Genomic DNA, 26050 nt, shown 5'->3' with positions numbered 1-26050 from the left:
CAGCTGTATCTAAAGATTTTCTCTATGTGTGTGCTCAGTCGCTCAGTTATGTCTAACTCTCAGTTATGTTTGACTGCATGGACTGTAGCCCACCAGCCTCCTCTGTCCATGGAATTTTCCAGGCAAGAATACTGGAGTTGGTTGCCATTTCCTACTCCTGGGGATCTTGTTGAACCAGGAATCGAACCCATGTCTTCTGGGTCTCCTGCATTAGTAGCTGGATTCCTTACCACTGAGCCACCTGGGAAGCCCATAAAAAGATTCTACTCTTTGTAAAAAACAAACAATAGAACAGATAGTAGATACAGTATTAATATTGGTTAGTTTGGGATTTAATATAATGGATGAAGCACACGTTCTTTTCTTGAAATTTTCTGGCAATTCCAAGTTCTCTCCTTTATTTATATATTATGTTTAGAATGAAAAAATAAATCTTTGCAAAAATTTTATCTACAGGTTCAAGATGCCTTTGTCTATGGTTATCACATGGTTTGCTTGACCTTCAGGAAATGTCTCACCCCAAGGAGCAGAGGATGGTAAAGTGGGATTTTATAAAAACCTAGAGCCCAATGCTGGGAGTACATCCTCTGAAAAGCCACTGGTAAAATCTGTAGTGCTGGGTCCTCAGCCCCCAAGGGTAGAGGTTGTCCTCGGGTAAAGGGGACTGACTTTCAATTGTGGGAAAGATATGGAGGGCTTTAATCATTGCCTACCAGACACCTGGCTTAAGTTGGGAGGAGTCTATATTCTAAAAAGAGTAAGGAAGGTTAGGTGGTTTGGGCTGAGGGTACGGGTTGTCTTGGAGGGGGCTGGGCAGTTTTAGGTAGCCTTGGAGGAGGAGGAGGAGGGACTGGACTACAGTGCAAACTTGGGGCCCCTTGTTAAAAAATTATTATGAATTTCAAGATGGTGACAGCAAGTGCAGGGGCTGCCCGTGAAGCCGGCCCCTGTGGAGACTCAGGGTTCAAAGTCTACTTTGGATGTAAGAACTGGCCGGGATTCTGGCAGAGACTGGACGCTGAGGTGGAATTTCTTGCCTATGGCTCTCCTGGGTGTCCAAGGTCCATGATCCACAGGCAGAAGTCCTTTCTCCATGGGGGAGACCAGGCTCTAGACCCCTGGGGGGTCTCCCAGTCACTTTTTAGATGCTAAATTGCCACAGGTGTTACTGAGGTCTTGTGTTCAGCTAGGGTCTGGCAAAAACACCCTTATGCCTCCCTCTCTACCCAGCCCCTGCCTTCTGGGATATTAAACAGAGTACCCACCCCCGACTCCCCATTCATCTTCCTGACTCCTGAGTCACTGGTCAGCCTCCCTTCCTTTAGGAAGGCCTCCAGGCTCCCCCTGCACCCCTGAAGTCATATCTTCTGTCACATTCTTCAGGCTGCATCTCCAGGTTGTGACCCCCAGGTTGCTCAAGACACCCTGTTTTATGGTCTAGCTGCCTGTGTCTCTTCTTCAAGGCATTAGGGCACTCTGACATTGTGGGTGCAGTTAGCTGTTTGTGGGCTGCAGCTCTGTGGACACCGGGCAACTGAGACCTGGCTCAGAGGAGGGACCTGTATCTCTGTTGATTCTGGGATGCACAGCCCTCCCCTGCATTCAGTACTCCCCCCACTGTGGGGTCCCTTCAGCTGACCACCTGGGGTTGGGGCTAAGGTCCAGGGTCCCAGCTATGGGGTTTGGACTCTGGAGTCGGGTCTGCATTTGTGTTTGGGGGGTCATGGGTCAGAGACTGGGATCTGGGGTTTAGGGACTGGAGTTGGGGTCTGAGTTCTGGCGTCCCGGGTCTGGAATCTGAGGTCTGGAGTTGGAATCCAGAGCCTGGGTTCTGAGGCCCAGGATGTAGGAGTGGAATTACGAGGACTGGGGTCTGAGGTCTGAGGCCCCTGAGGTTGAGGATCTAGGATCTGGGCTAGTGACTCCAAATCTGAGGTCAGGGTTTTGAGGTTTGAGGTCTGGGGTCACAATTTCTGGATCTGGGACATAGAGTCTGAAGTAAGGGGTCTGGGTTTAGTACCCGGGTTCTGAGGTCCAGGATCTGGGATCTGCGGTCTGAGGTACAGGATCTAGAACCTGGGGTCCAGTGTCTGAGGTAACAGATCTATAACCCGGAGTTAGGGGTCTGAAGTACAGGATCTAGAACCCGGGGTTGGGGATCTGAGGTAACAGATCTAGAACCCGAGGTCCAGCGTCTGAGGTAACAGATTTAGAACCTGGGGTTGGGGGTCTGAGGTACAAGATTTAGAGTCTGGGGTCGGGGTCCCAGGACTGAAGTACGAGATCTAGCACGTGGGGGGGTCCCACGTCTGAGGTCGGGTCTCTGGGGTCTAGGCCCAGGGTCTGAGGTACGAAGTCTCCATGGGCCTCTGCTCGCCCCCGCCCCGCCCCTCCCTCTCCCTCTCCCTCTCCCTCTCCATCTCCCTCTCCGGCTCCCCTCCTCTCCCCTCCGTCCCCCATCTCCTCGCTCCTCCCCTCTCCTCCCGCCCCTCCCCCGCCAGGCCCGCCCCGCCGGGCGCCGCACCGACAAGATGGCGGCGGGTGGGAGCGGCGGGCGCGCGTCGTGCCCGCCGGGGGTCGGCCCGGGCGCGGGGGGCGGCCCCGGGCCCAGCGCCAACACCGCCCCGGCCCCCGGCAACGCGGCCGCCGCCGCCGCCGCCCCGGCCCCCGCTGTCCCCGGGCCGCCCCCGCCGGTGTCGGTGTCGGGGCCGGGCGCGCAGGCCGCGGCGGGCGGGGAGCGGGCGGCCGAGGAGCCGGGGGCGGCGGCGCTGCTCCGCGAGCCCGTCTACAACTGGCAGGCCACCAAGCCCACGGTGAAGGAGCGCTTCGCCTTCCTCTTCAACAACGAGGTGCTCTGCGACGTGCACTTCCTGGTGGGCAAGGGGCTCGGCGCGCAGCGCATCCCGGCGCACAGGTGGGCCGCCGTCCGGGACCGCCGCCCGACCCGGGACCGGGTTAGCACCGAGGCCCGCCCCCCGGGACTCCGTCATCCCCCAAGACGCCGCCGCTTCCCGGGACCCGGTCATCCCCAGGACTGGACCCCTACCCCCACCCCCTCCCCAGGATTCAGTCATTCCTGGGATCCCGCTCCCCGCCTCCCCTCAGGAAAACCGCCAGCCCCGGGGACCCAGCACCCGCCATTCCTGGATCCCCTGCTGTCCTGGGGGCCTGCCCTTCCCCACCGCCCCCGGGCCCCAGCACCCTTAAGGCCCTGTGACCCTGCCAGGCCTCCGTCCAGCCCGGACTTCCAGATAACTAGCCATGGTCCGCTCCTGCGACCCCTGCCCCTCCACCCTCATTGGAGTCTCCTGGCTCTATGATCCCTGACCCTGCACTCATGCCCGAAATCTCCCAGGTCCGCAGACCTCTTTCACTTGCTGCATCTCTGTGACCCTTCAACCCCTGCCAGGCTGGCCAGCCTGGCCAGCCGTAGGACCGCCAGAGACCCTATCTCCTTCCGCCTCTTCCATCTCCTTCCCCTCCTCCACTGGGGCCTCACGGGCCCCAGTGATCTTCTCCCCTGAGTGCCCCCTCCTTCTGGGGCTGGGATCCCCCAGAGCCCCGCTAGACTCCCACCTCGTGAACCCCAGACCCTCATAACCCCCGTTCCCTGACACCGTACATCCCAGGTCTCCTCTTGAATGGGGTTTTCCTTGGTGCAGGCCCACACCTCTGCCAGGCTCAGGGGTGCAGCCTCCAGGCTCAGGGGTGCAGCCTCCAGATTCCTAGGTGGGGCGGGGCTGTATCAGAGACCACCCTGCCCACTGCTTGCTGGGGGATGCTGGGAGGGTTCTGTTGGGGAAGGGGGCTGGGGGTTCTTGCAACTCTGCCTGGAGAGTCCCCAGCCCGCTGTGAGGGTTGTCTTCACCATTCAGATGTCTGGCTTTTACTTGGCCTGTGTTTTTGAGATTCTTCTCTCTAGCCCTTTCTTGGTTATTTATGTGCAACTGGGACTAGATTCCTGCCCGAGGGAGCTTCCAGGCCGGTGAGGGGGTCCCCAAGACCTCCTGGGGCTTGTCCCTGCCCTAACCCTCTCCCCTCCCCTGCGAACTCCCCGTAGGGGGCTGGTTGCCTTGTGACCCAGGAGCCCCCAGCCTCCGTCATGCCTTTCTTGTTTCATATTCCTGCTCTGTGGATCCTCTTGATGGAAGGTTCTAGTTCCTTTTCTTTTCAGCCTTTGGGTTGTTATTTCATGTGCATTGTGAAATGTTACCTACCGCGAACAGGTGCATAAGTGACCCTGGGCTCTCCTGGGCCTCAGTTTCCCTCCACCCCTATGACCTGGGACCAACCATTAGACACTTCCTTCCTGGGGCCACTGGGAGGGTGGACCCTGTGACCAACCAACCCTGGGACTAACCAGGTCCTATCACAGTGCCCGGGCTCATTCTCCACACAGGCTGGCCTCACAGGCTGGTGGGGATGTAACCCGGTGCTCCAGGAAACACTGGAGCATTGCTGCTGGAGCACAGACAGGAGTAGGGAGAATTCCTCACAGCCTGTGCCCAGCTCCAGGCTGACCTCACCCCCGCCTCCCTCCTGGATGGGCTGCATTAAGGGACTGGCTTGTAAGGAGCAGATTGAAACCCCACCTTGGGGAAACCCAGCAGATGCCCCCTTAACCATGTGGCTAAGTTGATGGTCCTGGGGGTGTCAACACCCCCAGCAGGAAAGAGTCCTCCCCCTGGTGTGCTCCACCTCCAGCCCTGAGTCCCAGTGTCGTGGGTTGATGGTGGCCCCCAAGTTGTGTCCAAGTCCCAAGGCCCAGAACCCATGAACAGGACCTTATTGGGAAAAGGGTCTTTGCAGATGTGATTAAGAGTTTCAAGAAGAGATCATCCTGGATAATCTGAACGGCACTAAATCCAAGTGTTAAGTGTCCATGTGAGAGACGTGGAGAAGAGGGACCAGACAGAGACTGGAGGGACGTGGCCACAAGCCACAGTCTGCCCGGGGCCCCCAGAAGCTGAGAAGGGCAGAACCTTGCAGGGAGCACGGCCCTGATCTTGCACCTGCAGCCTCCAGAACATGAGATTCTCTCATCACCCAATTTGCAGTAATTTGTTAGAGAAGTCCCAGGAACCAGTCCACCTGGAGAAAATAACCAGATAAACCCAGTGGGGCGTGCCTCAGGACCAAGACACCGGAGGGTCCCCAGGACAGTCCTGGGAGGAGCCCGAGGACACAAGTAAATGCCACGTGGGATCCAGAAACAGTGCCTGGGGTGGGAAGGGTGTTAGTGCAGAGCTGGTGACTGCTGAACCGGACCTGAGCTTACTTCACAAAGCAGACTGAGGGCAGGGCTCGTGCTAACTTCCAGAAAGGCTGTGGGGCCTGCAGCCACCATTTCCCAGGATCCAGGCTTGTGATTTCAGGCTGGGGCTCAGAATGGCGTGGACTCTGGGTGAAGGGCGACCTGGTGCATGGGGCGCAGGAGGGCCTGGCATATGTAATGGCAGAGGGGCCAGCTCTGGCCAGGGCAAGCTCAGGCCTTGTTCAGAGTCTGCCTCCCACCCCCATCCCCTCTCCACTGTACTACTTTTTCATCGCTCTTTTTCCTTCTAACTTTCTCTGTGATGGCTGTCCTTGGCTTGCTGTGAGCAGTGTCTTGCTGCTCTCCCTCCTGCCAAGCCCAGGAAAATGCCTGGCACACTGGGTGCTTAGGAAATGCATCAGTCCAATGTCTATACTCACAGGGCTCCCTCTGAGGAAGCACTGAGCATCTTCAGGGTAGCACTGTACAATTTGATTGCCCCACGTTAATATCTAAAATACCTTTATTCACATATCACTGGAGACTTAGCAGCGCAGAGATGTCCCCAAAGTACAGCAATCTCTGTGTGTGCTTAGCTAAATAGCACGTTTTTTAGTGACTGTGGCTTTATGGTGGATATGACAACTGCTGTGGCTGTTCTTCCCAGTTTTGCTCAAGACTTTTTGTGAAGACTTTTTCAGCTCGTCTCACACATTTAGCTGTTTCAGGATCAGTTACCCATCTGTCTATCCCTTCCTCCTGTCCATCCCTTGCTCAATCAGCAGTCTCTGAAACGGTGCTAACAAAAGACATCTCTTTCCCTGGAATTTACCTTCTAGCACAGTACCAGCAAATTTTTGTAAAGAGCCAGACAATAAGTAGTCTCAGTAGGCCACATGGTCTGTGTTCCAACTGCTTAATTCTGCTGTAGCAGTATGAACACAGCAAAGACAGAAATGAATGTGCATGGCTGTGTGCCAATAAAACTTTATTTACAAAAACAACTGGTGGGCTGGATTGGGTCCAAGAGCTGTATTTGACCAGTCCCTGGCTCAGTGGTTCCCTATAATCTTTTTTTTTTTTTTTTCCCTATAATCTTTAGAATCAGTTTGTCAAATGCTAAAGAAATAACTGGAGGGGTTTGTCTTAGCAAAGATACCAGGTTGGGAGAGCTGACAGTTCAGAATACAAAGTATGGGCACATGTTGTCTCTCCATTTATGTATGGTGCTTTTGTGTTTCCGTAGGGAAGTTTTGTAGTTTTGGGTTTTTTTTTTTGGCCACACTGCCGGATTTTGGGATTTAGTTTCCTCTCTGGGGATTGAACCCAGGCCCCCTCAACAGTGAGAGTATGGAGTCCTAACTACTGGACGACCAGGGAATGCCCAGTTTTATAGTTTCTTCACATAGCTCTTGTGTGCAAGAGCTATGGCACTCCACTCCAGTACTCCTAGCCTGGAAAATCCATGGACGAAGGAGCCTGGAAGGCTGCAGTCCACGGGGTTGCTAAGAGTCGGACACGACTGAGCGACTTCACTTTCACTTTTCACTTTCATGCATTGGAGAAGGAAATGGCAACCCACTCCAGTGTTCTTGCCTGGAGAATCCCAGGGATGGGGGAGTCTGGTGGGCTGCTGTCTATGGGGTCGCACAGAGTCGGGACACGACTGAAGCAACTAAGCAGCACATAGCTCGTAAACATTTATTGCTAGGTGTTGTTTTTGTTGTTGTTGTTTTTTCTGTTGTGAGTAATTTCTCCGTTACATACTTCCTAGCTGGTTCTTGCTGGGAAGCTGTGGGGCCTTGCACATTTATTTTTATCCACTGGAATGATTTCTTTCTGAATCCTCTTTGGTGTTAATAGCTGTTCCATTGATTCCATGGTCCAGTGCTGTCCAGTAGACTTTTCTGTGACAATGGGAATGTTCTAGATCTGTCCTCTCCAGTCCTAGCCTCTAGTCACACATGGCTACTGAGCACTTGAAATGTGGCCCTCACAACTGAGGAACCAAATCTTTTGTTTTCTCAGCTACACCACATGGCTCGAAGCATCTTAGTTCCCTGACCAGTGATTGAACCTTCGACCTCAGCAGTGAAAGCATAGAGTCCTAACCACTGGCCTGCCAGGGAATTCCCAAACTGAATCTTTTTTTTTTTAATCTATTTATTCTTGGCTGCCCTGGGTCTTTGTTGCTGTGTGGGCTTTTCTCTAGTTGCAGCGGGCGGGGGCTACGCTCTAGTTGCCGTGTGCGGGCTTCTCATTGCAGTGGCTTCTCCCGTTGTGGAACACAGGCTCTAGTTTTGCCATTTGTAGAAATCGCATATAATTAAAATGACAGAATGTGTAGGTTTTGATCTGGCTTCTTTCATTCAGTGTCTTATTTGTGAGATCTATCCACATCCTTGAATGGACAGCTCATTTCTTTTTATTGCCAAAGTAATTCATCTTACTGCTGAATCCCATTGCATGGATGGACCACACTTTGTCCATTCACCAGTCATATGGGTTATACGGGCATACAGGTTAAACAGGTTATTTCTAGCTTCTAGCTTTTCATTATAAGGAATAATACTGCTATGAACATTCAACATTTGTGCAGAAATCTGCATATGGAAGTACTACTGTTCCTTTTCTCTTGGGTAAATACCTAAGGGTCAAATGTTGGAACCGCAAAGTAACACTTACATGTGACATTTTAAGAAACCGCCAAACTGGTTTCCAAAGTGGCTTCCCCATTCCCCACCCGCCATGATGCCCAAGGACTCAGTAATGTCTTTGGCCTCATAGGTGAATTGGAAAATGTTCCCTCCTCCTCTGCTTTCTAGAAGAATATGCAGAGGGTTGGTGTTAATTTCTTCTGGGAATGGGCTTTTCCTTGTGGGGAGATTTTTTCTTTTTCTTTTTTTGCTGCACTGTGGAGCTTGTGGGATCTTAGTTCCCTAGCCAGTGATCGAACCTGTGTCCCCTACAGTGGAAGCTCAGAGTCTTAACCGCTGGACCACCGGGAATTCCCTGTGGAAAGATAGTGTGTTTTAATTGGTTGTGTTGGGTCTTCGTTGCTGCATGAGGGCTTTCTCCAGTTGTGGTGAGCAGGGGCTGTTCTTCATTGCGGTGTGTGGGCCTCTCGCTACAGTGGCTTCTCATTGCAGAGCACAGGCTCTAGGCACGTGGGCTCAGTAGTTGCAGTGCATGGTCTTTAGTTGCCCCACGGCATGTGGAATCTTTCTAGATCAGAGATTGAACCCATGTCCCCTGCACTGACAGGCAGATTCTTATCCGCTGTACTACCAAGGAAGTCCCAGATTTTTAGTGACTAGTTCACTTGTTATTTATTTGTTTAGATTTCTCTGTCTTCAGTGAGTGTTGGCAGTTTGTCTTTACAGGAAGTCATCCATTTCCTCTAAGTTGTCTTTGTTGACATAAAGTTGTTTCAAAGTTCTTTTACCATTGGTCTTAGTGATATTCCGTTTTCATTTCTGATTTTGGTAACTTGTGTCTTTTTGCTTGATCAGTCTAGCTAAAATTCTAGCAGTGGTTTAAATTTTTTTTTTCCCCTCAAAGAATGACCTTTTGGTTTCATTGATTTATCTCTATTTTCCCATTCCCAGTTTCATTAACTCCTGCTCCCACTTTACTGTCTTCTTTGTTCTTTGGGCTTGATTTGCTGTTTTCTAGATTCCTGGGATGGAAGATTGCCTTGCTGATTTTATTTTTTATAAATTTTTGATCACTCTGTGTGTGTCTTGTGGGATCTTCATTGCCTGACCAGGGATAGAACCTGGACCCCGGCAGTGAAAGTGCCAAGTCCTAACCACTGGATTCCCAGTTAATTCCCAGAAGCTTAGGTTGCTGATTTTAGATCTTTATTTAATGGATACATAATGTTTACCCCAAGCAGTGTTTTAGCTGCATTCCTTATAGTCTGATGTGCCCTGTGCATTTTTGTTCCGGTCAAGATCTTTTCTCATTCGCCTTGTGTTCCTTCCTTGACCCATGGGTTACTTAGAAGTGTTGTTTCATTTCCAAATGTTTGGGAATTTCTCAGAGGTCTTTCTGTTATTGGTGTATAATTTTAATTCCTCTGTTTGGAGAATAAGCTTTGACTTCTTTCAGTGCCTGTAAGTATATTTGTTTGACCTTGTACTTGGTCTGTCCTGGAGAATATTCCTAGAGCGTGCCTTCTGCCATCACTGGGCTGAGGGTTTTGTTTGGGGAGTTTAAGAAATCCCCAAAAGAAATTTATTTGGCTGTGTCAGGTCTTGTTTGCAGCATGCGGAATCTCTAGTTGTGGCGTGCAAGCTCTGTAGTTGTAACATGGGGGCTCAGTTTCCCCATGGCCTGTGGGATCCTAGTTCCCTGACCAGGGATCCAAACTGAGTTCCCTACACTGGAAGGTGGATTCTTAACCCCTGGACCACTGGGGAAACCCCTGGGCTGAGGGTTTCGTAAAGGTATGTTGGTGGCGTTGTTCAGTCTGGCTGTTTGTCAGTTGTGAAGAGTGAGGTGTTGAAACCTCCGGTGGAAACTGTTGGATTGTCTCTTCCGCCTCTTTATGCTTAGTTTCTCTTTGTGTGGTTTGGGACTCAGTTGTGTGTTTGTTTGCGCTGTTACCTATTCCTGTGTACTGACCCTCTGTTCATAGGAAATGTCCATTTTCCAGTAACATTCCCTGTCTTCACATCTGTCTTGTCTGCTGTCAGGGCAACCACTCCAGCTCACTGGTGCTTTCTGTCTGCAGGGTATGTCTTCCCTCATCTTTCTCCTTTCACCCCCTTCGTGTGTTTAATGTAAAACTTCGGAGCCTGTGCTATCCATCTGTCCCATCTCTGGTGACGTGAGCCTTGGCCGCAGGGCAGGTTTCTCCACTGGGATGTCCCTGCCATCCCCTCGTCATCACCCTTCTCTCCTGAGGGGTGCTCTGTGTAGACATCCCCTTTCCCCTCCTCCTTTGCCCGCTGTTGGAGTATGTGTGGATGGTGGTTCTAGCTGGAAAGAGTTGTTTTACTCTGGCATCTGCCATATGGTGATTTCCTATTTCCATAACTCCTTCTCCATTTGTTAACTGGGATTCTGAAAGGAAAAACTGTCCCTTCCCCCTTGCTCACATACCTCCTCCATTATATATTTATTTCATCATGGACTCACAGTTGTTTATCTTTTGGGTCATTGTCCGGTATGAACGTTACTGTCCCAGATTTGGCCACTGGAAGTCCTTACAGTTAGCTCAATTCCTTTTAACACTGGTGTGTCATGTCGGGAGAATGTCTTTACTTTTTGGCCCCACAGGATACCAAGCTCATCTCATCCTTCCCCTCCCTCAGCCCAGGAATCAACCATTTCTCCATTTAGTGGAAAATGGTATTTAGAAACCAAGATACAGGTGCTGGGTGTGCTCACTGCTGCTGGGGTATTGTTGTTAAGAGACCTTCTTAGCAGATAGAGCGAGGAAATATACCAACACACAACCTCTATTTCTGTGTCTCTGTCTCCATCTGTCCATCTAGTCTGTCCATCCATCCATCCATTCACCCACCTAAAAGCCAGGAGATCAACTTGAGTCCCTCTGACTCTGGCTCAGCCTTGGAGAGTTCATCCCAGCCTCCCTTCCCCTCACCTGTAACTCTCTTCTCCAGTTCTCAGAACCTGGCTTTCATTCTGCACATGTCTGCTTAGTGGCACAACATGTGTAGTTTCAGAGCTGCTTTTCCTCTCCTGTGAAAAATACTTTTTCTGCATAAAGCACAGTATTTGTATGCAGTTCTTTTGGCCTTTAACCTGTTTCCCAAAGCTGCTTAGCTGGTCTTTCTTCCCTGTCCCTTCAGGGTAGTGTGTCATTCTTTCTTTCTTTTTAATTTTTAAGTTGTAAAATACACATACCATAAAATTCACCCTTTTAACCATTTTTAAGCGCACAGCTTGGTGGCACTAAGCATATTCATGTTGTTTGCAACCATCCCACCAAAACTCTGTCCCCATGGAACACTGACTCCCTATCGCCTTCCCCAGCCCCTGGCCCCACCATCTTCTCCCTGTCTCTTGTGGATCTGACTCCTTTAGGGACCTGTGAGTTGAACCAAACTCTGTGTTCTTCTGTGTCTGGCTTCTCTCACTGAGCATCATGTTCTCAACGTCTGTTCGTGTTGTAACATGAGTCCAAATCTCCTTCTTAAGGTAACTAACACCCCTTGTATGGACAGACCACTTTGTATGGATGACGTGCTCACTGCTCGTCTGTCATCTCTTGATGGACACTGGGTCGCTTCCATCTTCAGGAGTCTGTGGATCATGACATGCTGAATACTCATGCACAGGTTTTGTGCGGATGTGTGCGTTCACTTCTCTCAGGCACATACCCTGGGAGTGGCACTGCCGGGTTGACAGGAACTTCATGTTTCGCCCCCTGGTGAACCACTGGCCTGTCTACCACAGCTACACACCTCATGACCCCCGCCCCTGTCACCCTGCTTGAGGACTCTGATTTCTCCACATCCTCAGCAGTTCTCGTCATTGTCTAGGTTTTTTATTCTAGCTGGTGGTCCAAGGGGTAAGGTCATGTCTCATGGTGGGTTTTTTTGTAACTGATGCTTTTGCTTTGATACTGCATTTCCATCATACTTTCTCATTAATTTTTATCTTGCAGAGGCTTTTGACTCTTATCACTGTAAGTGCGTGCGTGCGTGCTCAGTTGTGTCCGACTCTTTGCGACTCTGGACTGTAATGCACCAGGCTCCTCTGTCCATGGAATTTTCCAGGCAAGAATACCGGAGTGGCTCATGGTGGTTTTTTTTTTTTTTAAATTTATTTGGCTGCATCGTATCTTAGTTGCAGCACTCAGGATCTTCATTGCCTCATGTGAGATCTTTGCTTGTGTCGCATGGAATTCTAGTTATGGTGCACGGGCTCACTAGTTGTGGCACGTGGGCTTAGTTGCCTGGGGCGTTCAGTTCAGTTCAGTTGCTCAGTCGGGTCCGACTCTTTGCCACCCCATGAACTGTACACACCAGGCTTCCCTGACCATCACCAACTCCCGGAGCTTGCTCAAACTCAGGTCTGTCGAGTCACTGATGCCATCCAACCATCTCATCCCTTCTCCTGCCTTCAACCTTTCCCAGCATCAGGATCTTTTCAGATGAGTCCTTTCTTCGCATCAGGTGGCCAAAGTATTGGAGCTTCAGCTTCAGCATCAGTCCTTCCAATGAATATTCAGGACTGATTTCCTTTAGGATTGACCGGTTTGATCTCCTTGTTGTCCAAGGGACTCTCAAGAGTCTTCTCCACTACCACAGTTCAGAAGCATAAATTCCTAAGCACTAAGCTTTCTTAATGGTGTAACTCTCACATCTATACATGACTGCTGGAAAAAACCATAGTTTTGACTAGATGGGCTTTTGTCGGCAAACTAATGTCTCTGCTTTTCAGTATGCTATCTAGGTTTGTCATAGGTTTTCTTACAAGGAACAAGCATCTTTTAATTTCATGGCTGCAGTCACCGTCATCTGCAGTGATTTTGGAGCCCCTCAAAATAAAACATGTCACTCTTCTATTGTTTCCCCATCTATTTGCCATAAAGTGATGGGACTAGATGCCATGATCTTTGTTTTTTGACTGTTGAGTTTTAAAGCCAGCTTTTTCACTGTGTTCTTTCACCTTCATCAAGAGGCTCTTTTTAGTTTCTCTTCACTTTCTGCCATAAAGGTGGTGTCATCTGCATATCTGAGGTTATTGCTATTTCTTCTGGCAATCTTGATTCCAGCTTGTGCTTCGTCTAGCGTGGCATTTTACATGATGTACTCTGCATATAAGTTAAATAAGCAAGGTGACAATATACAACCTTGACATACTCCTTTCAATTTGGAACCAGTCTGTTGTTCCATGTCCGGTTTGAAGTGTTGCTTCTTGGCCTGCATACAGATTTCTCAGGAGGCAGGTATGGTGGTCGCTATTCCCATCTCTTTAAGAATTTTCCACAGTTTGTTGTGATCCACACAGTCAAAGGCTTTAGTGTAGTCAATGAAGCAGATGTTTTTCTGTAATTCTCTTGCTTTTTCTATGATCCAAAGGATGTTGGCAATTTGATTCCTGGTTCCTCTGCCTTTTCTAAATCCAGCTTCAACGTCTGGAAGTTCTTGGCTCACATAGTGTTGAAGCCTCGCTTGGAGAATTTTGAGCATTACTTTACTAGCGTGTGAGATGAGTGCAATTGTGTGGTAAACACTCTTTGGCATTGCCTTTCTTTGGGAGTCCTGTGGCCACTGCTGAGGTTTCCAAAGTTGCTGGCCTATTGAGTGCAGCACTTTCACAGCATCATCTTTTAGGATTTGAAATAGCTCAGCTGGAATTCTATCACCTCCACTAGCTTTGTTTGTAGTGATGCTTCCTAAGGCCCACTTGACTTCATACTCCAGGATGTCTGGCTCTAGGTGAGTGATCACACATCGTGGTTATCTGGATCATTAAGATCTTTTTTGTATAGTTCTTCTGTGTATTCTTGCCACCTCTTCTTAATATCTTCTGCTTCTGTTAGGTCCATACTGTTTCTGTCCTTTTTTGTGCCCGTCTTTGCATGAAATGTTCCCTTGGTATCTCTGATTTTCTTGAGGAGATCTCGGGTCTTCCCCATTCTGTTGTTTTCCTCTATTTCTTTGCATTGATCACTGAGGAAGGCTTCCTTACCTCCTTGCTATTCTTTGGAACTCTGCATTTGGATGGATATATCTTTCCTTTTCTCCTTTGTCTTTTACTTCTCTTCTTTTCTCAGCTATTTGTAAGGCCTCCTCAGGTAACCATTTTGCCTTTTTGCATTTCTTCTTCTTGGGGATGGTTTTGATCACCACCTCCTGTACAATGTCATGAACCTCCATCCATAGTTCTTTAGACACTCTATCAGATCTAATCCCTTGAATCTATTTGTCACTTCCACTGTATAATCGTAAGGGATTTGATTTAGGTTATACCTGAATGGTCTATGGTTTTCCCTACTTTCTTCAATTTAAGTCTGAATCTTCCAATAAGGAGTTCAGGATCTGAGCCACAGTCAGCTCCTAGCCTTGTTTTTGTTACTGTTTAGAGCTTCTCCATGTGGGATGAATCAAACCTGCGTCCCCTGCATTGGTGGGTGGATCCTTAACCACTGGACTGCCAGGGAAGTCCACTCATAGTGGTTTTGATTTGCCATATTCATCATCATGGTTTTGAGGATGGACGGAGAGGTGGGGATAGGAGACTCCTGGCAGGAGGCCAGTGAGGGGCCTGGTGGGCAGGGCTGCAGGTGGAGATGATCAGACTCCCCTGGACCCAGTTGCTCTTCCAGGCCTGAAGTTTGTCACCTTGTCCACCAGGAACACTGAGGACATGTATACCCCACCATCCTGGGCCCTGCACAGACACACCAGGCCCGGCTGGTCTGCCTTTTATGTCCTGCCAATGAATTGTCAGGGATGGTTTTCCCCATAGGAGATCAAGATGCTCTGTTGTATCTAGGAGAAAGGAGGAACAGGAAAGCATTGCATATATGGATTGTGTGTGGGGCTGAGGACCCAGATGCCATGATGAATGAGTGGGGCTCCAAGGACACAACAGGGCTGGCAGCTGAACAGGGCATGGGCATCCTGGGGTGGCCAGATGGTGGGGCAAACCACATCAGTTATCCTCTCTTGGAACCCAGAAGTCTACTATGGGGTATGGCAGGGCTGTGCTCCCTCCAGAGGCTCCTCCAGCTTCTGGGGTCCCAGGCATCCTTGGCTCTTCAGTCTCTGCTTCCCTCATCATGTGGCCTCTCCTTGGTGTCTTATTATAAGCCATTGCGTCAGGGCCCAGCCTGGATGAGGGTAGCCTGGGCTTAGCAAGTAACATCCACAAAGACCCTGTTTCCAGACGAGGTCCCATCCTGACATTCCAGGGGGATGTGACTTTGGGGACACTCCTTTCATCCACTGCATTTAGCTTCTCACCTGGCTCCCATCTCTGTCCTGGCCTTTGGAGTGCTGTTAAGCCCTGGGCAGGACTGGGGGCCAGACCAGTGCCTGGCAGAGCTGGGAGCACACATCCACGATGGAGGAGTGGGTAGGAGCAGGGGTGGACGGGCTTCTTTCAGGGAGTGAGGGATGCCTGGGTGGGGTTTTCTGGGCGCTGTGGGGAGCGTCACTGGGCAGAGAGAAGCCGGGGAGTGGGCTGTCACTGCTGAATCCAGAGATTTTGCAAGGGGGTGGGTGCTCGGAGCCCTGCATGGGTCACAGTAGGACCCAGGGAGCAGGTGTGATGCAGGCATGGTGGCTTGCAATCCAGAGAATAGGGCTTTGCAGGGGGCTGTCCTCTTTGGGGGAGGCTGTCATGGGGCAGGCCTGGGGACCGTGAGTACACAACTGGTGGAACCCTGAGGCCCCCGAGGCCACTCACATCCTAACGCTCCCTTGGCCTCGACACCCTTCCCCACAGACTCAGCACGGTCCTAATGTTCTCTCCAGGCCTTCCCTGGCAGCCTGACCCTGGGGGATGTGTGTAGAGCAGTGGAGTGAGTGAGTGGTTGAGCAATGGTTGAACAAGTGAATAAATGAATGAGTGAGAGAATGAGGGAGTGACGTGGTTGAGAGAATGAGGGAGCAAGTGGTTGAATGAATCAGTGAGTGAACGAGTGAGTGAATGAACGATGAGTGAGTGAATGAATGATGGAGGGAGTGAACGAGTTGGGGGGTGCCTGAGCTGCCTGTGGCGTGTGGAACTGGCAGAAAGCTGTCGTCCATGCAGCCCCAGGGAGATGGTTTTGCATCTGTGCCCTCTCACTGTTGATCCACAGGAGCTAACTTCTCAGTCCTCAGGGCCTGCCTTCCAGAAGCATCTAGGGCAGGATGCTCTGGGCAGGGTGTTACTACTGCAGGGATGCTCGCCATCCACATCCCAGGGCCTCAAGAGACCCCAGGCTTGGGCAGTTGGGGACTGGTGGGTCTCACAGAGGGTAACCAGGTCTTCTCTGACTCCCTAGGTTCGTGCTGGCTGTGGGCAGCGCTGTCTTCGATGCCATGTTCAACGGGGGAATGGCCACCACGTCCACCGAGATCGAGCTGCCCGATGTGGAGCCGGCTGCCTTCCTGGCGCTACTCAAGTAAGACCTTCCAGGTCCTTCCCACCCAGGGGTAGGACAGACATACCTGATGGTTAATTAATAGAGCCCTGGGGACATTGCCTCCAGAGTCCCAGAAGCGACTCCCTTGAGATTTCTAGAACTCAGCTTCTCAGTGAGGGGTGGACTCTGGACATCCCCCACCATTTTCATATTTTGCATTTTTTGTGTCAAAATATATTTCACATACTGTTCAACTCACCCTTGAAAGTGTACAGTGTACTATTAGTGGCATTTAGTTTTTCCACAGAGCACGCAGCCACCACCTCTTAATTCCAGAACAGTCCATCCCCAGAACCGCACCTTCCCCAGCCCCTGACAACCAGGAACCCACCCTCTGTGTCTGTGGATCGGCCTGTTCTGGACGTTTCCCACCAGTGGACTCACACCCTGCGTGTCCTGTGTCCGCTTCTCTCACTGAGCATCGTGGTTTCAGGTTCACCCGCGTGTTGGTGAATCTCCCAGTTTTCATTCCTTGTACTCAAAGAGTTTTTAAAGAAATAGCCTAACGTAAGGATTTTTAATTCAACATATATTTTTTCTTTCCGAGTTTCAATTTTTTTTCTCAAGGACTTTAAAACAAATCTAGTGATTTGGGGTAGAGGTGCTACACACAGACTGCAGGAAGCCGAGGAGGCAGCACCCCCAAGGAGGCAGCACCCCCGTGGAGGCAGCACCCCCGTGGAGGCCGGCGAGCTCTGTGGACCACACGTGTAGCCTGAAGGCTATCCTACATGGTCAAACAGCTTTTTAAACGTGGAGTTTCCTTTTTTGCCTTTTTTGTTGTTGGCCTCAGGACATGGGGGACCTTAGGAGTTCCCTGACCGGGGATCAAACCTGGGCCCTCAGCAGTAGAAATGCAGAATCCTAACCTCTGGCTGGCCAGGGAAGTTCTTTTCCCTTCTGATTATAAAAATGGCATTGATTCACACAAAGAGAGAGGGAGGGAGAGAAAGAGAAAAGAAAAAGTGGAAGAAAATGGAGTGGACCTGCCCCGCTCTGAGCACCATGGACAAGGCCTTGCCTGGCCGGTCCCATTCATATCCAGTCCCATCTGTGTTCTGCGCTCCCAGCCGCCTGCCCCAACCGTGTCATCTTCTCCCCTCTGGTATCCACAGTTACCCTCGGATGTAAACCAGTTCCTGTTAGCTCCATCTAACCACGCTGAATTCTGCAGGCTGACCACAAACAACACTTGGTGGAGTAATCTCACTTCTGTCTCTAGGCAGCTTTTCAGACCAGGGTCCACAGGCTGCCTGCGAGAGAGGGCAGGGGGTGCTGCTTCCACTGCTGCCTGCTGATCCTGCAGAAGCGGCCTGGAAGAATCTGTAAACTGTAGGCAGGGCTGAGTGCCAAGAAAAACTTATTTACAAACCAGGTGGTAAAATTACAGTGAGCTGTCACTTCACACCCACCAGGATGGCTATTATCAATATTAAACAAACAAGTTGTCTCGAGGACATGGAGAAATGGGGGCCATGATGCACTTCTGGGGGAATGTGAAATGGGGCAGCCACTGTGGAAACAGTCGGAAGATCCTCACAATCTAAACATAGAGTCACCATATGCTCAGGCAATCCTACTCTGGGTACAGATCCAAAAGAAGGGGATGCAGGGGCTTGAAGAAAGATTTGCACACCCACGTTCACAGCAGCGTGATTCACAACAGCCAGAAGGTGGAAACACCCCAGCTGTCATGAACAGATGAGGGATGAAGAAGGTGTGATCCATCCACATGCTGGAGTATTACTTGGCCTTCAAAAGGATTCTGACACTTGCTCCAACATAGATGGACCTTGAGGACATGATGAAATAAGCCAGATGCAAAAGGACAGGTACCGTCTGATTCCACTAACAGGAGGTCCTAGAGGAGTCAGATCCAGAGACAGAAAGTGGATGGTGGGGCCAGGAGCTGGCGGAGGGGCGGGGAGTCAGTGTTTCGTGGGGACAGAATTCCAGTTTGGGAAGCTGAGAAAGTTCTGGAGATGGATAGTGGGAATGAATGCACAATGAAACGAATGTAACTAATGCTACTGATGGTCAAAATGGTAAATTTTATGTACATATTACCATAATTTTTAAAAATTAGAATGTCTATTTTTTAAAAAGACAAAAAAAGTGATAGATTGCAGTTGGCCAAACCCTCCCTTTAGTCTAAGCTTGGTGAGACATGGGGTGAAAGGCTGTTCTGTCTCGTCTCCATCTCTGTGTCTGTCTTTCTCTGTATATGTTTGCTGTTTCTCTTTCTGTCCCTGGGTTTTGATGACCACGGCTGTTCCCCTGAGAGGGTGGACACTACCTCCGTTGTATGTGAGGGGCTCACCTATCTGCTCCCACATGTCCTGGTCTGTTCCAAGGTCCCCCTCAGCACTGCTGACATTGATGGCCATTCTGTCCCTGACCCCGCCAGATCCCTGCTGCTTCTGTGTAGGCTTCCAGTGCGTTCTGGGGGTGCTGAGTGCCAGGAGAGGGGGCACCTTCCAGGAACTTGCTCTTTGGGCTGTTCCAGTGGGTTGGGCTTCCACCCTTGCTCCCTTGTACTCCCGCTCTGTGCCTGTGGATGACACTCAGGTGGTTTCCTGTGCATTGTGCTGCTGTGAACACACATCATTTCTCCTGCATACCCAGGGCCGCCCTGAGGTGCTTCCACCAGACGGGCCAAGGGCTGCTTTCTCAACTCTCTCCCTGTGGTTTTGTAATCGACCCCACTTCTGACCCACACAAAGAGTTGGCCTGAGGACAGGTGGTCACCTCGGCCACCATATCTGCAATTCCAGCTGGCACTTCTGGTCCCATCAGTGGTTGAGCTTGAGCTGGCTGTGGCTGGGCCAGAGGGTTGTTCAGAGGGTTATGGCCCCAGGGCAAATCCCATGCTGCCCACAGAGGAGTTAGAGGCTGCCTGCTGTGTAGATACGTTCCGTGGGTATCATGTGGGTAGTTTAGCTCCGCTCCTTTTTCCTGGTAACTGCTTTTGAGGGGTCAAGTCCACAGGTCAGAGGGCAACTGGTGCTGGTTTGGATGGTTCCTTGGGCCGGTCTGGAGGGTGAGGGCAGGGAGGCTGTCCTCACACCCGCCTCTGCCCCTAGGTTTCTCTACTCAGATGAAGTTCAGATCGGGCCTGAGACGGTCATGACCACGCTGTATACTGCCAAGAAGTACGCAGTGCCTGCTCTTGAGGCCCACTGTGTGGAGTTCCTGAAAAAGAACCTGCGGGCTGACAACGCGTTCATGCTGCTGACGCAGGTGCAGGGCTGGGATGCAGGGGGCAGGGCAAGGATGTGGGGGAGGGGAAGGCGTGGGACCTGCTGGGGCATAGGTGCGGAGTCTGGACAGCGATATAGGTGGGTGAGGATGCCGCCGCTGGGGCAGGAGAGGTCGGGTTGGTGCATTTGACTTTTAGGTGTCTGCTAAATCTTGTGGAAGGGTAAGTTCCTCCCTCACTGTACCCTGCACCCTGCGGGTGAGTTTCCCTGGTTACTCTTGCGCTCCTGTGGACGTTTTGGTGCCCTTGTGCAGGGCTCAGGTGTGGGGAGAAAGGTATTCCGTTACTAAGTTAGAGGGGCACGTCTGAGGCTGTCTGGTCCCACTGACTGTGGCGGGGCTGGACCACTGAGAGGCCGGCTGGGATAGGGCAGCACCCAAGTGTAGTTGTGGCTCTATGACCCCTCGCTGCCGTGGTGTCTGGGCCCCGGCACATCTGCTGAGTTGCTCTCGAGTGCTAGAGCCTGGGCTGTCATATGGGGACTGTTCCCAACCATTTCCTGAGAGCTGCAGCCACGTGGGGCATCCTGGCCTCCTAGCCCAGCCCCAGGCAGAGCACAGTGCATAGGGGTGTGGGTTTGGGCTGCCCCACAGCTTCCCGGGCATCCCTGGGCCCCACCCTGTGCATGAGTTCTCATATTAGGGGCACATCTCTGCAGTGTCCTGTGGGTCCTTCTCTGCCTTCTCCCCAAGGCTCCTGCCTGACCTGGGGAGGACTGGGCCCACCTCCAGCCTGAACCTCTCAGTATCCTGACTTTTGAGGTGCAAGCCTGCCCTTCCCCCGCCCCCATCCCCAGACAGTGGTTACTGTGAGTCTGGGACCCTGGAAGATGATAATCTCTGGGCTGCTGCTCGGCTCCCAGGACTTGAAATCCATGCCCAGTGTGGAGCCAGGGTTCATGTGACTGGGTGTTGACATGGCTCTTCTCTTACTGCCCTCCCACTCTCCAGGCAAGACTTTTTGATGAACCACAGCTTGCCAGCCTATGTCTGGAGAACATTGACAAGAACACGGCTGATGCCATCACAGCTGAGGGCTTCACGGACATCGACCTAGGTGAGGCACACTGGTCGCTGCCCAGGGGCCATCAGACCTCATCCCCGAGGTGGGGCCGCGCCCGCTGACAGCCCCTCCCTGCAGACACACTGGTGGCGGTGCTGGAGCGGGACACGCTGGGCATCCGAGAGGTGCGCCTGTTCACAGCCGTCGTCCGTTGGTCCGAGGCTGAATGTCAGCGGCAGCAGCTGCAGGTGACACCCGAGAACAAACGGAAGGTTCTGGGCAAGGCGCTGGCCCTCATCCGCTTCCCACTGATGACCATTGAGGAGTTCGCTGCAGGTAACAGGGGCACTGACAAGGAGTGTGACCCCGAGTGTGAGTCATGTGACCCTCAGCCTGGCCACAGTGGGTCAGGCGCCAGCTGTGTCCGTGTGAGAACAGGACTGGGCTTGAGACCCTGATGTTGGAATGACCCCCAGAGGCCAACCATCCTGAGTCCCCACATCTCAAGTGTCCACACACGTGTGTCTTGAGTGTTGCAGATCCCCAACAGGGGCTCATGTCCGGGGGATGGGCTGTGGCCTCCGGGTCTTCCATGAGCCTATGAAGGGCTGAGAGGTGTCTGGAGCCATGCTGCAGGGCTCAGGTTGGGACTCAGGCCTAGGCGGGGTTGGCCCTGGCCCTACCTCCTGCCCCATGGGGACCCTCCAATCCTTTGGGCCGTGTGGCAGTAGCTGCCAACTTGGCACCCTCCCCCAGGGAGGCTGGGCCTCCCCTTTGGGTCATTTTCGTGGCTGATGCCAACCCTGGTCCTGGAGCCACACTGGCCTGGGAGGTTCTGGGTGGAGCTCTAGCCCACAGCAGGTGCACCACGTCCTGTCTCCCAGGTCATGCTGCTCCTATTCCCGCTCTGGTTCAGGGTCTCCAGATTGAACAGCGACAGCAAACAGATCATTTTCCAGTGTGTCTGCCATGCAGTGGCGGGGAGGCACTTCTTCTATGGGTCAGCTCTCTATGATCAGAATCTGACTTGACCAGGTGACCTGTTTTATCTGGCAGTCCCTGGTGGCACAGCAGAACTTGGGTACAGCCTCAGAGGCCGTCTCTGGTACTCTGGGGCTCACTTATCCATCAAATACTTAGCACTTCCTCATACCAGACCCTGGCAGCACCACAGTGACGGGGCCGTCCTGGGTGCTGTGGGGTGTGGAGCAGCCTCCCTAGCCCCACTCCCTCCATGCCAAGAGCCCCGCTTGTCTTCTTTAAGATTTTAATTATTTGGCCGCGTTGTGTCTTAGTTGTGGGACGCAGGATCTTGCATTTCGGTGCATGGACTCTGGTTGTGGTACACAGGCTCTAGGGTGCAGGCTTCAGTAGTTGCAGGACATAGGTTTTCTGGTTGTGGCACTGAGGCTTGGTTGCCCTGTGGCATGTGGGAACTTAGTTCCCCAACCAGGGATTCAACCAGAGTCCCCTGCATTGCACGGCGGGTTCTTAACCACTGGGCTGCTAGGGAAGTCCCACCCTTATCTTGATGATCACGGATATCACAAACATTGCCCAGTGTTCCCTGGGGAGCTGGGACCTCCAGGTGAGAGCCCTCAGCTATAGTGTTGAGCTGTCCCAACCTAAGATGCCTGTGTGAGCCTTGCAGGATTCCTCTTTCTCCAGCCCTGCTTGTCACCCTGAAATAGCTCTCCTCCTGGTCCCTCAGCCCACCTGGTTTCCAAAGCCCCCCAGGGTCTCAGGTCTCCTGGAAGTACCACCCTCCAGCCTTTCTTGGCCCCCTCGCCCCTCCTCCCATGAGGGTCCCCGGGCTGGAGCACCCGCCCCCCACACGCAAGCTCTTGGGGGTGTGTGCCAGACCTGGGCCTTGTCCTTCTGCTATGGGCGGGACCTCTGGGGCTTTGGCTGTTCGTCACTCAATTGTGTTTTGGAGAATTTTCCTGCCTCTTCTATTCCCCTTGAAAATATAGGAAAGTAGAGAGAAGGTTGGGAAAATGTCCCCCAAAGACTACCGTGGCTGTGTGCGTCAGGACTGAGGTCACAGGTGGTTTGCTTTCTGTTTTCTGTGTAGAGATTTAAAGAGCGGTTCCTGTCTGTGTTCAGTTTTGTATCTTATGTGCTCCACAGACATCTCTCCCCTGTTGCTGCAATATGCGTACATGGGGCTACCGGGTCTGTGAGCCAGGCCATGGCTGACCTGCCCCAGAAACGAGCTCAAAGCTGGTGAATGAGCGATTCCTGTAAAGGAGGGCAGTGCCATCTAGGCCTGTTGCAGGCACCTTGTCCTGCCACAGGTGGTGGGCAGGGCGGGTGTAATCCTCCCGCCCTGTGGCCCAGGAGACCCCAGCACACTGGTCTTCCCCACCAGAAGCTCCTCTGAGTTCTTGGGTTGCTGCATCTAGGCTCCCACCTCCAGAGTCTTCCCCAGCTCCAGGACTGTCTTGGGGCCAGCACCCCCGCATCTGTAGGTGCCTGGGGTAGACAGGCAGGGGCATGAGCTCTGTGGACCCATGGTGTTCCCCTAGGTAGTCCCTGAGGAGGTCAGGAGACCCGAGTAGCTGAAAGGGGTTTTGCCCAGTTAGCTAGCACATTGGAGCATTGGCCCCATGTCAACCTGGGACCGCTCCCCAAACGCTCTTGGAAGGGCCATTTCCCCCTCACTAACACTCCCCCCCTGCCCCCCCGCCCAGGGGCTGCCTGGACCCATGACAGTTTGCAGAGAAAAGAGGCTGGGTCTTATGTCTTGCCTTCTGGTGTCTTTGTGCGCTCACGGTTTGCCCCATCCTTCCCAACTCCCTCCTGTGCCCACAGGGCCCGCGCAGTCGGGGATCCTGGTGGACCGTGAGGTGGTCAGCCTCTTCCTGCACTTCACCGTCAATCCCAAGCCACGTGTGGACTTCATTGATCGGCCACGCTGCTGCCTCCGCGGGAAGGAATGCAGCATCAACCGCTTCCAGCAGGTGGAGAGCCGCTGGGGCTACAGCGGCACGAGCGACCGCATCAGGTGGGCGGGGCAAGTCTCATGGGCAGGGCAAGTTGTGGGGCGGGGCCTAGTTGGGGCCTCCCCATGGGGAGGGGCAGGGCCTGGTTGGTGGAGGTCACTCAGCATCTCCTTCCTCCGATGCCCTCAGGTTCTCGGTCAACAAACGCATCTTTGTGGTCGGCTTCGGGCTCTACGGCTCTATCCATGGGCCCACAGATTACCAAGTGAACATCCAGGTCCTGCCCCTACCTCTGGGCCCTGTCCCTCCAGATCACCCCTTCCTCTTCTCGCCCCTTCTTCACATCCCACCCCTCTTCCGCTAGTCAAGGGGGGACCCAGGACCATGCCTCTCTACCCCCACCATTGGCCTCCTCCTTTCAGGTTAGCTTAGTCCTCACATCCAGGCTCCGTGGGGTCCTGTGGGTGGGCACCGGGTTGGGGGCACCGGGGTGAGCTGTGCCCGGCTCTGGCCCTTAGATCATCCACACGGACAGTAACACGGTTCTGGGCCAGAACGACACGGGCTTCAGCTGTGACGGCTCTGCCAGCACCTTCAGAGTCATGTTCAAGGAGCCGGTGGAGGTGCTGCCCAACGTCAACTACACGGCCTGTGCCACGCTCAAGGTGTGCCTGACCCCACCCCACCCAGGCCCCTGACCCCAGAAACCTACCCCAGGACCCCAACCCTGAACCTGACCCCCAGCCCAGACTCAGGGTCTCTGAGCCCCACCCAGGACCTCGCCTCCCAGTTTACTGCCCACCTCTAAGGATGTGAGGCTGGGAGGGCACAACCTTGTGTCCTCCTTTGGAGGCCTGCTGCGCACACTGGGTGGGCCCTGAGCTGTGTTCTTATGCAGCACATCCTTGCGGACCTGCTGGGTCCTCCCCACAGGGCCCAGACTCCCACTATGGCACCAAGGGCCTGCGCAAGGTGACCCACGAGTCGCCCACGACGGGGGCCAAGACCTGCTTCACCTTCTGCTATGCGGCCGGGAACAACAATGGCACATCGGTGGAGGACGGCCAGATTCCAGAAGTCATCTTCTACACCTAGGCCACTGGCCCGGCGCCCCCCAGCCCAGGCAGGCCGCCTGGCCCCACTGCTGTGCCTGCCGCCCACGCTGCTGCCCCCCACAGGGCCAGGAGGGCTCCTCTCTGCGTGCGGTGAGCTGGCTGCCTATTCCAAGGTGATGGAGGGGTGGGCAGGGCGGCAGAGACAATCCCCCTCAGGACTTGGGGGGCAGGGTCAGCCTAACCCCGCCCTGAGCAGAGGGTCCGCCCGCCCACCACCCCTGCAGCCCCACTCAGGGTTGGTGTAGGGTGTTGCCTCCTGTTTGTTTCAGCTGCACATGGCAATGCATCCTGAATTCCTGTTTCTCTGGTAGGAGAGCACGTGCGGGGCCGTAGCTGGCATGGGGGGCTTGTGTGCCTCTGCTCTGTTCACTGGGGAGGCTCAGGCCCCCCAACCTGCCCGAGAATGAGGGCTCAAGCCCTCCCAAGGTCCTGCAGGCCGGCTTCCTGCCAGGCCCAGGCCCTGCCCCTGGGCCCAGTAAAGGACCATCTGTGTCCAGCCTCCCTGGACGCCCCTCCCCGCCCCTGCAGCTGTGGACGCGGGCGGCAGACCGGGTCTGCCTGGGAGGGGCCATGTTGCGGGCCAGCCATGGTGGCCACGTCCCCACTGGCCCGCCTGCCCAACCTGTAGCCCCACTCCCAGCCCCCAGCAAGTACTCTGCCCAAGGTGCTGGAGGGTGCAGCCCCTACCCCACCCCCATGCTTCCATCTGGAGCCTGTGTCCTCCCCGAAGCCATGGAAGGTGTGTCTGCACACCACACCCCAAATGTTTTTGTTTTTTTTTTTAAATAAAGGAAAGAAACGTATAATCCCTGAGACATGTGCTGCTTCCAGTGTGATGGGGTCCTGGCAGTGGAGCCAGACTTCTCACCTTCAGGGCATCCAGATCACATGGGGGCTTGCCCTGGGCTCCTTCTGGAGCAGCCAAGAGTGTCAGGAGCCCCCCCACCCCCACCCCCTGAACCAGGAATCTTGTTGGCAGGGATGTAACCCAGAGTGGCCGTGCTGGCTCTGCCCAGGGGGGTGTCCTCCTGCTTCCACAACCCATCCTGGCCCCTCCTGTCCAGTGAGGACTCTTAGGGATGAACCGGACCCAGGACCAGGCTGGCTGCAGAGACTCTGAGCCCCTGAGCTCCAGCCCTTGGGCTCCTCGTCACTTCCTGAGACCTGCCACACTGTAGGCAGACCCCAAGTGAGGGGTCCATGGGGCAGGGGACCAGGCCTCCCACTGTAGCCCCCAGAGCAGCCTGTCCTGGGGCCACTACAGTTCAGGACAGAAGGACAAATGGTGTCAGCCTGGGGCACCCACAGGTTGTGGGCATGCCAGGAGTAAAGGCTGGGCAACAAGCCGGTGGGCTC

At 53.2% G+C, this 26050-nt stretch overlaps 1 protein-coding gene across 1 annotated transcript; it reads left to right on the top strand.

Moving 5' to 3' along the window:
• The first annotated feature begins 2498 nt into the window (after positions 1-2498).
• On the top strand, positions 2499-25500 carry BTBD2 (BTB domain containing 2). The gene is made up of 9 exons (XM_070793574.1): positions 2499-2914; positions 16233-16352; positions 19457-19613; positions 20583-20688; positions 20773-20970; positions 23449-23641; positions 23769-23856; positions 24098-24244; positions 24513-25500. Exons 1-9 carry the CDS (start codon positions 2532-2534, stop codon positions 24672-24674), a joined length of 1554 nt encoding a protein of 517 aa, XP_070649675.1. The 5' UTR covers positions 2499-2531; the 3' UTR covers positions 24675-25500.
• The last annotated feature ends 550 nt before the right edge of the window (positions 25501-26050 follow it).

The sequence above is a fragment of the Bos indicus genome, chromosome 7 (assembly GCF_029378745.1).
Source record: "Bos indicus isolate NIAB-ARS_2022 breed Sahiwal x Tharparkar chromosome 7, NIAB-ARS_B.indTharparkar_mat_pri_1.0, whole genome shotgun sequence".
Lineage (NCBI taxonomy): Eukaryota > Metazoa > Chordata > Mammalia > Artiodactyla > Bovidae > Bos > Bos indicus.
This window is presented reverse-complemented; position numbering and strand designations above follow the sequence as displayed.

Bases quoted from the DNA above. Each gene is read 5' to 3' on its own strand.
- BTBD2 (XM_070793574.1), top strand. From the start codon at position 2,532: ATGGCGGCGGGTGGGAGCGGCGGGCGCGCGTCGTGCCCGCCGGGGGTC. The intron at 20,689-20,772 runs GTGAGGCACACT...CCCTCCCTGCAG, and splicing joins CTTCACGGACATCGACCTAG to ACACACTGGTGGCGGTGCTG. The intron at 24,245-24,512 runs GTGTGCCTGACC...TCCTCCCCACAG, and splicing joins CGGCCTGTGCCACGCTCAAG to GGCCCAGACTCCCACTATGG.